The 14,826-nt window shown below is 41.3% G+C and overlaps 3 protein-coding genes across 4 annotated transcripts; 2 read left to right on the top strand and 1 right to left on the bottom strand.

Annotated features, from left to right (window-relative positions):
- Window positions 1-375: 375 nt before the first annotated feature.
- Window positions 376-6,805, top strand: LOC122038287 (DNA cross-link repair protein pso2/snm1-like). Of its 2 annotated transcripts, none has more exons than XM_042597946.1 (10): window positions 376-1,247; window positions 1,845-2,003; window positions 2,492-2,830; window positions 4,020-4,083; window positions 4,932-5,149; window positions 5,242-5,355; window positions 5,429-5,534; window positions 5,599-5,810; window positions 5,956-6,059; window positions 6,310-6,805. In XM_042597946.1, exons 1-10 carry the CDS (start codon window positions 417-419, stop codon window positions 6,461-6,463), a joined length of 2,301 nt encoding a protein of 766 aa, XP_042453880.1. In that variant the 5' UTR covers window positions 376-416; the 3' UTR covers window positions 6,464-6,805. The 2 variants fall into 2 exon arrangements, with proteins under 2 accessions (XP_042453880.1, XP_042453879.1); XM_042597945.1 differs by having other exon boundaries at window positions 376-1,262.
- A 1,782-nt stretch (window positions 6,806-8,587) lies between these two features.
- LOC122038286 lies at window positions 8,588-10,584 on the top strand. The gene is made up of 4 exons (XM_042597944.1): window positions 8,588-9,233; window positions 9,314-10,151; window positions 10,232-10,315; window positions 10,403-10,584. The coding sequence occupies exons 1-4, from the start codon at window positions 8,769-8,771 to the stop codon at window positions 10,495-10,497; spliced, it is 1,482 nt and encodes a 493-aa protein (XP_042453878.1). The 5' UTR covers window positions 8,588-8,768; the 3' UTR covers window positions 10,498-10,584.
- Window positions 10,585-10,818: 234 nt separating this feature from the next.
- Window positions 10,819-12,599, bottom strand: LOC122038284 (pectinesterase-like). Its single transcript, XM_042597943.1, has 3 exons — window positions 11,731-12,599; window positions 11,411-11,655; window positions 10,819-11,323 (listed from the first exon to the last, which is right to left on the bottom strand). The coding sequence occupies exons 1-3, from the start codon at window positions 12,566-12,568 to the stop codon at window positions 10,868-10,870; spliced, it is 1,539 nt and encodes a 512-aa protein (XP_042453877.1). The 5' UTR covers window positions 12,569-12,599; the 3' UTR covers window positions 10,819-10,867.
- Window positions 12,600-14,826: the final 2,227 nt, after the last annotated feature.

Here is a 14,826-nt window from a genome sequence, read left to right as displayed (position 1 = left end):
GGTTTGAGAATGAATTTATTCCCTCATTCCCAAACCTCTAAATCAAACGTCATCTAAATAATACAAGAACCATAAAATATAAATAGAAATGAAAGTATAAATCTCTTCTATTTTGACACAAAATGCACTTAATATTGCTCATATAATAAAACATTATTGATTTTAGAGGATTTTTAAAAATGACATAATATACTAATATATATGATAGTAGCGCGCTAATAATAGATTTTAGCAAAATTAATTTGAAAAGACAGAGTCGTTTTGGGCTTATTTAGTTTTACGAAATCCTGGCTGTCCATCCTTGGATGAACGGTCCACCGTTGCAATCTACTCTCTTTTCAGGCCGCCCTGTTTGCTCGCTTTTCCTCCGTTTGAAATCTCCTCGCAGAAAGGCGCGTCTTTTGGATCGCTCACCCATGTCGTCCAAGACCCAGCTCGGAACCCTAACCCTAGCCTGCGTGATGTCAGAGGACGACGACGATGATTTCCAGAATCCTAGCGAGGCCTTCTCCGTCGCCCAGAGCCGGATCCTATCATCACTTAATGATCCGTGCTTGCGCGCACGGAAACCCGCCGATGCTTCCCGCCCCAGGAAGCGGCCACGAAAGGCCGCCGCAACAGCAGCCGAAGGTAAAGAAAATCGAGAAAATTCAAGAGGTCTTCAAGTAGCTGCTCCGTTTTTCAGCATTTTGGCCAAGGATGAGGAGCGAGTAAAGCTGGGAAGGGGGGATTGTTCTTCGATTGGAAGCTCTTTGATTTCTTCATCTGATTCTTGTATTCCCCTCGTGGCGTCCGGGACCGTGATGCAATTTGATTGTAGAAATGAACTCCAAAATGAGGAGTATTCACTTTTCCAATCTGCTGATTCGAAGGCTGCGGAAGGTGGGAAATATGAAGACGGAGGCTTTAGAAATTTCAAGGCGGCTTACTCTTCCAGATCCATTGAGTCAAGGTTGTTGGCGTCGAAAGAAAAATCAGTTGCTAACATCAATATCGGTGGCCACTTGGTTGAGGACGATTGTGAGGTTTTAGAGGTTGGCACACAGCTAAATGAATTGATAAATCTCTGCTGCGGCATGGATGAAGGAGGTTCCTCACATGGTGGAGTCTTTGAAGGAAATGAGGTCTTCTGCGAAACAATTGACTCAGAACAATTTACTTCAGTAGCGTGTCCACTATGTGGGGAAGATATTACTGATTTTAGTAACGAGCTGCGAGAGATTCACACAAATGATTGCCTCGACAAGGTTGGAACTACGGAGGTATAAGTAATATGACACTTCAGCTTGTTTTTCTCTTTTGTTTTAGTTGGCTGAAAACAGACAAACGGAGTTTACAATGGGATTTTTTTTTTTTACTGATTTATGACTTAATAATTGTGCTGTCTTTTTAGGTTTATTTTATTAAAATGTTTAAGCGTATAAGATCTTTTTGATTTTAACTAATTGGTTTTTACTCCTTTCAGCCGTGGCAATCAATTAGCAATTGCCCATGTATTAACTATGTTAAACGGTAATTTAATATGAAAGGAGCTTAAGAAAGCTATTATCTTTTTTCCCTTTGTTCTATGTTACTTATTAATTTGCAAATTCTACTAACACCACTTTTCAGTGGATTTACAATTCCTGTGCTGTGATTTTTAATAAGGCATATAAAAAAGCTAGATCTGAATTTGGAGTTACCAATCTTTCCTTTTATATTATTCATTTTGGTATTAATTCTATGAATGGTGGATCTAAAACCATGGAAATAATTTTATGTTCTACAATAGCTCTCTTCATTTCTTTTTCATGCTGTAAGGTGGATTGGAAGGTTTTGCCAGTAATCAACAAATCATGATGTAGGTAGCTAGTCACACTGATGAGGCAAAATCAAGTTCACCTGATGTGGTTGATACCGGCCCTGTCATCCAATGGTTACAATCTTTGGGCCTCTCCAAGTACAAAGACGTTATTGTAAAGGAAGAGATTGATTGGGAAACACTCCAGTCATTAACAGAAGAGGTACGAGATGTATATTTATTTTATTTTTAATTTTCTCTCTGTATGATCTTCAAAACGTCCTTGGGGTTCATTCAAATATACAACACACTCTTATTGTATGAGGGCAATGATTTTACCATAACAATAAACTTGCTTATTTTTCTATGTTGGCGTAACTATTATCTCACTGAATTGAGTCAGATGTTTGCCTTCAGCCAAGTTAACCAAGCCATTTGAATGTTTTAAACTAGCTAGGTGATTTGTGATTGCACTAAAGTCTAATCCTGTCTGCTACAGCTCTTCTTTACATTTCAATTCTAAGTAATATCTTCAGTCCAACAAGCCTTAGTACGATTTAAAAAAATAATAATAATAATAAAATCAGATTTAACCTAGCTATAGCCTCTCGATTGCTCCAGCTATTGAGTGCGCTACTGAAACTCTGATGCTAATATTCTCTTGTCCTGATTGAAATGAAACACTTAACATTGTCAATCCTTACATTGCAGGATCTGCTGAACATAGGTATAGATGCCCTTGGACCAAGAAAAAAGATTATCCATGCGCTCAATGAGCTTCGGCAGAATAAACTTGTCCAATACATGGATAAAAATACTTCTGCAGCAAGTAATGAGAAGATAAAACTACAAGTACCTGGAAATAAATTGATCACAGAGTACTTTCATGGTTCTTCTGTTGATGGGCAGAGAGTTCATAAGACCAGCAAGCCACTTAGTGAAAAAGCATCCAAGGCTCCAATTCCTAAGAGAGCTTCTACCGCTACTAGAAGGGCAAAATTTAGAGACACACCACAATGGTGTTGCATAGCTGGGACTCCATTTCGAGTGGTATCATATGCTTGCCTTTTGAAGTGTTCTTTTTCTTAAACATCAACTTTGATGGTCTATGTGTTCTCTTTTCTGGGTTGCTTGTTTATCGCTTGCAACAAAAAGCAATTATATAATACCATTATAGTACAAATTGAGGAATGTGGATTCTAGTCCTAGAAAAGACACTTATGCTGAATTCATCCAATCATCATTGACACCAGTTTCAGAATTTAGAGCACGTAAGATAGTAGCAAAATAACTGAATTACTTCAAAGAAATTTAACTTTAGTGACAAATAAGAGAGGTTAGTTTTGTTAAAGCTGTTTCTCTTGGCTACTCTTTCACGTGTTTATTGGCTTCATTAAACATCTGTTGGTGAATTTTGAAGACACGACAAGAAGCATAATTCTATCCTACTTTTATGGCCTATGATCTACTTGTCCTTTAGGCTGCTATTGTACTCTCTACTTAGAGAATGTGATATATCTCTGATTTCCTATTGAGTCTCACAGGACGGCAATGAGACTGCGGAAAGATTTCAAAAATTTCTAATGATAGGGAACTTGATTTTCTAATATTCGAGATGTTTTTTTTTTTGCCTACAAATGGTGAAGAAAATGAAACTTTAATAGTGGTTTGATAGTTTAAAAATTAAGCTGGTTGTTAGGATTTAGTTTTTTTAGGATGTCAGCGATAGTTGAAGTACTTAACTTTGGATTGTTTTCTTACCTCTAATTGAATATCATGTAAATAGAGTCTTAACTAACTGGAGTTACTTCTCATTATTGTTCCTTAATTCTGTTCCAGCGTATAGTATGAGTGGCTCTAGATAGAAGAACATGTTGAGGGTATGGCGTAAATTCTTATCATAGTCTTGTTTTTTTTTTGTCTACCAGATTGTTTCATATATGTCATGTTCCTATGATAATGAACCTGTGTTTCTCTTTGCTATTTATTGCTCTCTATCGCATCGGTTTCCATTTCATTATTGAATCCATCAATTGTATGAGCTACTACTATTGGCTAGAATTTTTTGTGTTTTAAAATTAATATAAGCAAGTTATAAGGTTGTTATATTCACAAAAGAATGAACAACTTAAGATTCAACTATTTTCTGATTTCTAAGGAGAGTTTGAATTTTCTTCCACTTCTTTTATTCATGCTTTCATCAAATTGAACGTCATCTATTTGACAATTTCATTTGCAGGATGCATTTCGCTATTTAAGAGGAGATTGCTCTCATTGGTTTCTAACACATTTCCATATGGATCGTAAGTCATTCATTATCCTCAGGCTTGTAGTGTAACTAATACACGTCCATATGACATCAACTAAACAATTAAAGTACGAGGGACTTATTTTCTTGTGGGCTCTTGTTTGCTCATTTACAGTCCCCACGAGAGTACCAATTGACTAGGAGATGGGGGTAGGGATCAATTTCTGACGGACGCATGCCCTTAAGGAAAAAAGTTCCTTTCACTCTTTAGTCATTTGGCGGTTGGTTATGAGCTAATTATGTGATTTACCCCCTTTCACATAACTCGAGAATAGAATGTGAGGGACGTCTGGGGTGAACGTAATCATCCTTTTGCTACAATTATCTGCTCATTTACGACTTTCAATTCCTTGAGTTTTCAGTTATTGTCTTCTGTTTTTTTTAGTAGCAGTCAACTAGAACTTTGGTGGCGCGCTCTTTATTTTTTTTTTTGGTGATAGTGGAATTGTAAAAATAGGTGTAACTAACAGTATGAAATGTTTGCTTATTCATCTGTCAGGCTCACCTCGTGTGCTGGTTGAATATTCATGACTTCTTGCTTTAGATTGATAGATTTTGATTTTGGAATAATGTTTCAAATATGGTAAATGCTCAACTAGGATGGGTTATAATGTATAGGTGATAAGTGATGTTTTATTATGATCATTAATTTCTTGGCGACGGTGTAATGTATTATTATGCATTCTGTATGAGGTTACTAGCAGTCTGCTTATTATGCATTCAATCTGAGGTTACTAGCAAGTTTTTTTTTTTTTTTTTGGCTAATGAAATATCAAATTTTAAAGCAGATACTAAACTGTAATATTGTGAATTCCAAATACCTGTTCCTAACTTTTGAAACAGATTACCAAGGTCTTACAAAAAATTTCTGCCATGGGAAGATTTTTTGCTCCTCAATCACAGCGAACTTGGTAAATATGAAGATTGGTGTGCCATGGGATAGATTGCAGATTTTACCCTTGAACCAAAAAATTACTATCGCAGGTGTCAGTTTGACATGTTTTGATGCAAACCACTGCCCTGGAGCTATAATTATTCTTTTTGAACCACCTAATGGCAAGGTATTAAATCTCAACTCCTTGAGGATACCTCGATTGAAGCTTTGTAAGTTTGGATACTTTTCCCGAAATGATTTATATGCAACCTTGATTAGGTAGTTTTACACACAGGAGACTTCCGCTTTTCTGAAGAGATGACGAACAACGCTCTGTTGCAGTCATGTCATATACACACACTTATTCTTGATACAACCTATTGTAACCCTCAAGTACGACTGAGTTTCATGTTCATTATCTGACGTCTTACAGTAGGCTCTCAACTTCATTTTTTTAATGGTGCAGTATGATTTTCCTAAACAAGAAGCAGTTATACAATTTGTAATTGAGGCAATTCAAGCTGAAGCCTTCAATCCAAAAACTCTCTTCTTGATTGGAAGTTACACAATTGGTAATCTCTCATTCTCAACTTCAATTATTAGTTAATGCTACGCTAATGGAACGCATGTTTACAGGAAAAGAGAGGCTGTATCTGGAGGTTGCTCGGATTTTGAAAAAGAAAGTCTATATTGGAGCTGCAAAGCTAAGATTGTTGAGGCATTTGGAACTTCCCGAGGAGGACATGAAATGGTTGACTGCAAATGAAATGGAGAGCCACGTTCATGTGGTTCCCATGTGGACACTCGCAAGTTTCAAAAGAATGAAATATGCAGCTAGTCAATACTCTGTAAGGCAAATATCATTCAGCTGTCTTTTGCCAAATCTTTTCATCTGCGCCTTTCGGAATAAGGAAGAAATATTGTTAAAATATAGCCATAAAACATGAGACGTGCAATCTTGATTGTGATACATTATTCCATGTTGCTGGCCAGGCTCGCTACGATCTTATTGTTGCTATCTCACCTACTGGCTGGGCGTATGGAAAAGGCAAAAAGAAGACTCCTGGGAGAAGGTGGCAGCAGGGCACCATTATCAGGTAATGTTTGTTCAACAATCATGAATGCTCAATTAAATCAGTTGTCGATTTGTCTAGTAGTAAATAAGATTTTTTTAAGCAAAACGTTGGCATGAATTAATTGGGCTGACGAAGGAATATGAATATATTTAGTACAAATATCTCTGCAATTGTACTAGCTAATTGACATCCCTTCCGATTATATATATATATAATTTTTTTTTTTTTTTTACAATTTCCATAAAACTGTGGTATTGTTGCCTCTTTCCAGGTACGAAGTTCCATACAGTGAACACAGCAGCTTCACAGAGCTGAAAGAGTTTGTTCGATTCATCTCCCCGCAACAAATAATCCCAAGTGTAAATAATGATGGCCCACAGTCTGCTGACGCCATGATTTCCCTTCTTGCGGGTGCGGCAGATTAAAGTTTGTTCTCTGTTCAAACTCGAATCAAGCTCTCCTCTCAGGATCAGATTTCTGGGCTCAAGAAAAACTAGCCTGATTAATATCTTCAACTTTCTTCAAGCGTTGCTGAAGTGGTAAGGAAAATGCCAACATGAAATAAATTCTTTATAGGCATTCGTTGTTCCACTTGGAATGTAATCTCTTGTTTAATCATTGAGTTATCTGATAGCACGAAAGGACTCTATTTTATATGTGAAACAGTATATGGAGGCCCATGTTTCATTTAGTAGTTCAACGACGAAGCTTTTTGGTTCCCAAGAAAATTGTCACATAAAAAATAATGAAACATTGTGTTTTGTTTATAAGTGATGAGGATTGAAATAGTGAAAAATGATCCATTGGCTAAGAAAATCATAAATATATCTAGGGAATTGTATCAGCAGGATGTTAGGGGGCGTTTGATTCATTTTTAGGAATAGGAATCGGAATGAGAATCATTGTATTGTAGAATAGAAATGGGTATGAGCATGGATATCACTCTTAAAAGTAATGTTTGGTTAGTTGTATATTTTTTATCGGAATAAATCAAATTTTTTTTTTTACCCTTAAAAGAAAATAAGAGAAAAAATTATATATGAGAAAAAGATGAATGTGAGAGAAAAATATGATGAAAGAGAATGATGAGAGAGAAAGTGTGATGAAAAAAAATGAGAAAAAAGAATGTGATAGGAGAGAGCATGATGAGAGAAGATGAGAGAGAAAATATGATGTGAGAGAAAGTATGATGAGTGAGGATAAAGAGAGAAAATGTAATGAGAAAAAAATGAGGAGAGAGAGTGTGATGAGAAAGATTGAGGAGAGAGAAAGTACGGTGAGAGAGAAAGTGTGATGAGAAAAAAAAGAGAACAGTGAGTGTGATAGGAGAGATTAAGGAGAGAGAAAGTATGATGAGAGAGAAAGTGTGTTGAGGAAAAAAAGGAGGGAGCGTGACAAGAGAGATTGAGGAGAGAGAAAATGTAATGAGAATGAAAGTGTGATAAGAAAAAAAGAGAAAAGAGAATGTGATGGGAGAGATTGAGGAGTGAGAAAGTATGATGAGAGAGAAAGTATGATGAGAAAAAAAGAAGGAAGAGAGTGCGATAGAAGAGATTGAGGAGAGAGAAACTATGATGAGAGAGAAAGTGTAATGAGAAAAAAAAATGTGTGATAGAAGAGATTAAGGAGAGAGAAAGTGTGTGATAAAATGACGAGAGAAAAAATATGATGAGAGAGAACAAGGAGAGAGAAGTGATACGAAAGAAAAAATAAATAAATATATTTTGATATTTGATATTAAGGGAAAAAAATTTTAATTTTAGGTTAAATGTATTTTTGGAATAAGGGAATATTTTAATTGATAAAAATGGGATAATGGCTCATTGAAAAGGAGGTACATGAGAATGAGCTATTACTCAATTTTAAGGATTCATTCTCTTATTTATATTTCTATTCCCATAATCTAAATATTAATAATGACAATCAATTATTCATATTTTTATTTCTCATTTTTATTCCCCTAAATCAAACATCCCCTTAAGATCATTTTACCATCATGACGTGTACGATTTCAGATGTACAATGTGAATGACACATGATCAATAGTTGTAACACATAACTCCGATCCCTTGTTTTAATTCCGTAAATCATTATCCAACACTTGGAGATTACTCGCCGCACGCAACCATGTATATATTAAATAAATGAACCTTATTTCGCCACCTGGCTTCGCCCCAATTCCCATTCAATGGTTTGCGTCTTTCACAGACCAAACAGTTGACATCGGGCCCACGAACTAACGTCCAACAACGGGAGTTTAAATGTTAGGCCGGGATCCCCTCCAAGACCGACATTTCAACAGGGACAACCTGATCTTTAAATACTTAGTAATGATTTGGATAGTTCGTCTTTGATAGGTCATTTATTTAATGATTTTTATAAAAAAAAAATTAAATTGGTTTGACAATTCATTAAAGTTGGAATGTCTTTTTTATTTTTGCCCAAAAAAAATTCCTCCGAATGGCTTTGGTTCAGAGATTAGGATCAGATCCGACAGAAGTTTAAAATCACAAATGGAGCGGATCCCCCCTCAACTGTCAATAACCTCCTCCTGTGTTTCGGACTTGTCTTCCAAAGCTGGACTGGAAGAAACAGAGTGCAATCCACGCACGTAGTTGTCCAGTTGGTGTCAACTTCAAGAGCGAAGAAAATCCATAGAATTGACGATCCTTGCAAAGCCTTTATCCACATCTGTCGCCGGCGATCGGATTTTAATCCATCGCGGCATCGATGAAGCTAAACGTCCCGCCCGACCAGCTCGAAGTCCGGCCGTCCATGGAGATTTTCCGTTTCCGATCGGCCTGCGAAGACGACCGCCAGTGGATGAACCGAGAGATGCATGCGAAGCTCGAGGAATTGGAGAGCTTTTACGCTGCTTACGAGCAGAGCAGAGCGAGGAGAAGCGGAAGCCAAGCGGACGATTTTGGCGATTCGGTGGAGTTCGACGGGGACCTGCTGCTCAAGATGGTGGACGAATTGGAGCGCAACATGAGGCTGAGCCGGTCCGAGGTTGCCAAAGGAAGGGCTTACGAGGAATACGCGGCGAGACGTGGCGCGAAGCTGAGGGAGGAGGAGGTGGGATGGAAGGGGAAGCAGAGGAGGAGGGAGATGGAGACGATGGAGAACAGATTCGAGAAGAATTGGGTGGAACTGAAGGCGAGAAGAAGAGACGCTCCTAAAACAGAGCACAAAGAGGTATTCATTGATCAATCTTTTCGATATCTCTTCTCTTTTTCTTATATCAATGATCTATGGCGACGAATTTGTTCTGGCAGGAACCAGTTGACAATTCAATCAAGAAGCACAAAGAAAAACCACCTCCTAAATCTTCTTCCAAGAACAAGAATCTCGTTTCCTCAGCTGAGTCCGCGCGATCTCTTCCGAGCTTTTCCAGCCTCAGAAAGGAAAACTTGAAGCCAACTGCGAGGCCCGACATTAAGGCTGCTAATCACTACACTCCTTCGCGAACTGGCAGGATTCCTGCAAGAAGCAAGAGCACTGCTAATCTCGGCGAATTGAAGAATCTCGCATCCTCCAAGGTTTCCAAGGATCAAAAGCGAAAAACTTTTGCTCGAGGAATGGAGCGTTGCAAGTCGAGTGCAGTCCTCGAGGAGGCTACGATCCAGAATTCCATAGAAGTCGAAGAACTCCGGGGACGAGCCGCCGCAGAAGAGACATCCATTTTCCACATCGAGTTGGACGGAGAAGAACCGAGGCCGAGCCAAGAGTCAGAGATTTGTGACGATAACTTGGAAAAGCATGAGATCTCAAAGGGCGAAGCGGAAGCCGGCGATGGACTGGTCGACGTTTCCAAGTCGAATTCTGCTTTGGACAGCGAGAAGGAGCCACCGGAAGAGAAACGAGCAGAGGAGGCTGCTGCTGCTGCTGCTGATGGTGATGCTTCAAGGGCGAGGAAGAAGTGGGCGATCGCTGAAAAACCAAGCATAGCTACAAGTAATTCCTCCGATAATCTGCTGAAGGACGTCGCGAAACAGTTCAAGAAGCTAATAAAGATAGGGAGGAAAGACAGAATCGCGAGTAACGTAGCATCTGCTTCATCAGATTCTGGCGTCGCCGGCGGCCTGAAAGAGGACAAGATCTTCCCTAGACAAGGTAATACTTCATCGTAGAAGCTTCTTAAACAATGTTTCAACGCGAAATCTCTCACCGAACGCATATTAAACTGTGAGCAGATCAATCACTGAGCTTTTCCTTTTCTGCTTCCCCTGCAAATATAAAGTTAATGGAGGATGATCAATCGGAAAGATTTCCGAAATGTAAGTTCAACATCTATTCTACAGGTTGACAAATGCCTTGAATTAGTCACTCATTTCTCATACTTTTCGCTTTTGCCTGCCGTGCAGCGCCATGTTTTGTGTTTCCGTTCCTGCCACTCCATGGAAGAAATGAAGCAAGGTTCAATGGCAAACCGAGAGTTCCAGCCAGTAGGGTTCTGTAAGGTTTTGGTGACCAAATTTGTGATGGTATGGGTTCATATAGTTATAAGATGCATAAGGGCATGGAAGTTTTCTTGTGTTTCCATTTTTTTTTTTGTCTGGTGCTCCTTGCAACATATTCATTAAGAAGAGGTTATTTGATCTTCAAACTTGTTTGATAAATTAATGAGTCAAATTAAGTTTATGGTGTTCAAATTAAAGTAATTGAATCAAACTAAAATGATTGCTAAAATTTGATTCGATTTTTTTTATGAGCTTGGCTCGAACGAGCTCTTTTTTTAAAAAATAAAAAATAAAAATAATGACTAATTTTCACAAGTCCGCGCGAAAATTTAGCTTAATTAAGCAAATCACATGTGTCACGGTAAATATTTAAACAGTCAAACCGGCGGTGTACTTGACTCCGGTCGCCGGTATCCACAAGTTGCCGTCGATGAACTCCGCCACGGTGAAGTTCGCCGCCTCCACCTTGTCGCGCATCGCGTGGAAACCCGGCCATTTGACTCGGCCTGCCAACCCTGACCCCGGCCCGGTGTTCATGTATTCGCCGTAGAACAACGTCTCGATCGCGAAGTCGCCGGCCCACGGCAGCCACCCCTCCTCCCGTATCACCGGGCCAATGTACGACTCCATGAACACGGCCCGGGAGTACTGCTTCCACGGCCGGCCCAAGTACGTCGCCGTCGAGTTGGTCCCCGCCCAGACGAGGTCAGCGGCGGCGGAGACGTTGCATAGGTGGAAGGAGAAGCCAGTGTTCTGGTTGGGGTCCTTCCGGCCTTGGGCGGTGATCGTGTTCTTCTGCTCCTGCAGCGGCCGCCGGGATATAATCTACGCGAATCAATTTAAGTTAATGAGTATTAATATTTATAAAGATGATAATTTGGAGCGATTAACTGATTGGATTTAATTGGTTACTTGGGAGTTTTGGAAGACGGCGGCGGCGTTGCCGAAGATGAAATCGACGGTGCCGGAGATATAGCAGTCGCGGAAGAACTGGCGGAGGGAGTGGGCGTAGAGGGTGTCTTGGTAGCCGGCGAACTCGCAGCGGTAGAAAACAGAGAGATCGGAGTCGGAGCGGAGAGCCACGGCCTGGTGCTTCACCTGGCCGGCGGTGTTCTCCACCGTCAGGTCCCGGCAGATGAACCCCTTTCCGGTCACCGCTGCATGGATGAGCCGATTGATTAATGATCCATGTACAAAGCAGCAATCAAATAACTAATTGAATGGTAACTCGCCCAAGGTGGCGCTCCTGTAGGTGGTCCAGCCGTCGACGAAGCTCCGGTTGCTGGAGATCACGGTCTGCCCCATGCCGTCGCCGATCAGCATCAGATTCCACTTCCTCTTCTTAATCTCCACGTTCTCCCTATAAACCCCCTTCGTCACATATATCACGTACCTCCTCCCGCTCTCCGTCGGCGCCGCCTCCACCGCTGCCGCCACCGTCGTGTAGTTCCCTGTCCCGTCCTGCGCCACCACCACATCGGCCGCCTGTTGCTGACCAGCCAGAAGCAGTCTCTTGTCCTGCGCCGATACCCAATCCGGGATACCGGGTCCCATCAGCCTCCTCTGTTTTCCTCCGGCGCCAGCGATCTCACGGAGGCCGTCGGAGACGAGGGACGTGACTCTGTCGAGCCCACTGAAGACGAGCCTCGCGATGAATCGGCCGGCGCCGGCGTCGGAGAGGCTTTCCTTGCAGGTGTCCTGGTTGCCGAGGGCAGCGCTCATCCAGGAATGGAGGTCGGAAGGCTGTCCCTTGCCGCCGACTGAGAGGGTCCAGGTGAGCTCGTCGAATGAGAGGTCGAGCAGTTCGAGGCAGTCGTCAACTGCGAAGGAGAGACGGCCGCTGCCTACGTGGCGGGAGAAGGAGGAGACTAGCGAGGTCAATTTACTAATCTGTTCAAGTGTAGACTTGATGGAGGAGACGAAGGACGGCGAGGGGACAAAGTAGCTGCCTGCCTGCGACGGCTTACCACGGTGGCCGGGATCCTTCGTCGGCGTAGTGCACTGTGGCTCTAGGCACATCGCCGGCGTGGAGAGGAGGAGAAGGAGGAGCAGAGGAGGAGTAGTAGCCATGCAAAGAGCTCACAACTCCATGCAATGTGAGCCTCCGAGCCTTAAAAGTCCAGCGGAGACGCGTGCCAGCTATTTGCATGGAAATCTTTTTTTGGTGGAAATGAATATCTTTAGTGGAGCAAGACAGTCACGAACGTTTACACTTGTCCGTGCAATTTCCATGTACACCTCCAATTCCGGTTATAAATTGACGTAGTAATTTGTCACTCTTGTATAATTTAAAGGACTACAAAGAAAAATGAAGGTAATTACCTTTTACTACTCCATTTCATTTCATGTAAATAAAATCTTTATCATTCTCAATGACATGAATCTTAAGACTATAAGTCTAGCACCCCTAACCACTTATCAACATGATTTATCTTTCTTCATATAATTTTAAAATAAATTATACGGGATGTTTAGGATAAGTATAATCATCTTTTTTTTAAAGTTATTAATTTCATGGATTAACGTTAATCCTATCCAGAAGCTGAGTCAGATGAGGGACCAATTACGGAGGCGAAGATGTTAATGGGGAGAAGACTGAGATCTAGGACCCGAAGATGAATTGTAGGCTTTCAATCATTATGCGGAGTAGGGGGGTTGTTGAAGATGGTACCCACGACCTGCGCACACCACAGAGAGATCCCATAGGAGCGTTAGGGCGAGAACCAGTGAAGAAGTCCCTAGCTCAGGCACTCCGATGCTCAAGTTAGAAGCAGGACAAAGCGAAAGAAGCAGATGAATAATATTGCAGTAGATGGGTGTGTGCGTGTGTACCTGGCCAACAGAGATGCCCCCTTTTTATATTACCTATCATAACCTCCGTAATAATGAGACGTTAAAGAATGTCAGATGTTAGGTTATGTCGGATGAGGGAAGATGTACAACGAACTTCCATTGAGTGAAGGAAGGTTCAGTGACATGCAAATAACAAAGTATCAAAATATTCCCTAACAAATAGTCGTTAGTCTCTAACAAGTTGTTACGATTTTCTAGCAAGGTTGTTCCCTAACGATAGTTCGATCGGCACAGAGGCCAATTGAGAGCATACTGAGAGTCATGCCCATGAAATGGAGGGACTAAGCCCTTGGGGTTTGATCGACACTTTAGTCGGTCAGAAGTAGACTGGGCTAGAACTCAGGAAAAATGAGGGGGCTGAGCCCTAGGGGTTCAACTGGTGCTTGGCCCTGCCGAGAGTAGATTAGGACAATGCCTATGAAAAGTAAAGGGACTGAGCCCTGGGGTCCGACCAACACTTGGGCAGGTCGGGAGTTGATTAGGGTGGCACCTAGTAAAAGTGAGGAGATTAAATCCTAGAGGTCTGACCGACACTTGGGACTACCGGGAGTAGACTAGGGTAGTGCCCCTAAAGCTAAGTCTTGAAGGAAATCGTTGATTTAGACACATACTCCTCAATTTTGACTATCATCTCCTCTTAACTTTCAACCGTCATGTCACTTTGATTATTGGTCTCCCACTAAGCCCGAGGCCATCAATTATATGTCATATCAATTGGTATTTATATGTGATGCGGCGATAAAGGGGAGTCCACCTGTCACGGGTCAATTGACACGGTGTCGGTCAAAGTCAAGGCGTTCAACATCGGAGCTTACGGAAAGAGCCTTAGCCAAAGGTGGTTGTATGATTATTCCGGTCGGCAAAGGAGTGGCTGAGTGGATCACTCGACCGTCAGACAAATGGACATCATGGGTCGGTCAGACGAATGGACAACCCGTAGTTGGTTGTTTCGATCGGCAGGAAAACGAGCCACTCTAACTGCTCGTTCGGCCCAAGAATGACACTACATAGGAGGAGATGAGAAAATAAAAGAGAACAGTCCACCTATCATCATTAAATATGAAAAAGCTAAGACCAAGAACAACACTCCATTTATCATTAATGCACAGAAGTTAAGACAAAGAAGTCTTCCTCTGGCAATTAATATCATTAAATAAGGGCAGATGAACGATCACAAAGAAAAGTATAAAAGGGTATGTCAGGTATGAGGAAAGGCAAGATTTATCTATTTCTCGACTACTCATTCTCTCTTCCTGATTCTAACTTGAGCGTCAGAGGGCCAATGCCAGGGAACCCTTCCTTGGTTTGGTTTTGTTTTGCAGGATTGAGGTCTTCATCCCATCAGTAGTCACCCCATCTCCATCTTTCCAGCTTCCTTCATTCAGACATGATCATTTTGACGTCGTCTGTGGGAACGCGACCTGTATCCAAATAAGAAGATGGAAGACGCTGGACGACTCACAACAATGACGCTG

The sequence above is a fragment of the Zingiber officinale genome, chromosome 1A (genome assembly GCF_018446385.1).
Source record: "Zingiber officinale cultivar Zhangliang chromosome 1A, Zo_v1.1, whole genome shotgun sequence".
In the NCBI taxonomy this organism is placed as follows: domain Eukaryota; kingdom Viridiplantae; phylum Streptophyta; class Magnoliopsida; order Zingiberales; family Zingiberaceae; genus Zingiber; species Zingiber officinale.
The sequence above is the reverse complement of the archived record's forward strand: the minus strand, read 5'-3'. Positions and strand labels throughout refer to the sequence as shown.

Excerpts from the sequence above, each read along its gene's own strand:
- LOC122038287 (XM_042597945.1), top strand. The coding sequence starts at position 417 with ATGTCGTCCAAGACCCAGCTCGGAACCCTAACCCTAGCCTGCGTGATG. Across the intron at positions 5,535-5,598 it reads GATTGGAAGTTACACAATTG|GAAAAGAGAGGCTGTATCTG; the intron begins GTAATCTCTCAT and ends GCATGTTTACAG. Across the intron at positions 5,811-5,955 it reads ATGCAGCTAGTCAATACTCT|GCTCGCTACGATCTTATTGT; the intron begins GTAAGGCAAATA and ends GTTGCTGGCCAG.
- LOC122038284 (XM_042597943.1), bottom strand. The coding sequence starts at position 12,568 with ATGGCTACTACTCCTCCTCTGCTCCTCCTTCTCCTCCTCTCCACGCCG. Across the intron at positions 11,656-11,730 it reads CTACAGGAGCGCCACCTTGG|CGGTGACCGGAAAGGGGTTC; the intron begins GCGAGTTACCAT and ends TCATCCATGCAG. Across the intron at positions 11,324-11,410 it reads CCGTCTTCCAAAACTCCCAA|ATTATATCCCGGCGGCCGCT; the intron begins GTAACCAATTAA and ends TGATTCGCGTAG.
- LOC122038286 (XM_042597944.1), top strand. The coding sequence starts at position 8,769 with ATGAAGCTAAACGTCCCGCCCGACCAGCTCGAAGTCCGGCCGTCCATG. Across the intron at positions 9,234-9,313 it reads CTAAAACAGAGCACAAAGAG|GAACCAGTTGACAATTCAAT; the intron begins GTATTCATTGAT and ends TTGTTCTGGCAG. Across the intron at positions 10,152-10,231 it reads CAAGATCTTCCCTAGACAAG|ATCAATCACTGAGCTTTTCC; the intron begins GTAATACTTCAT and ends AACTGTGAGCAG.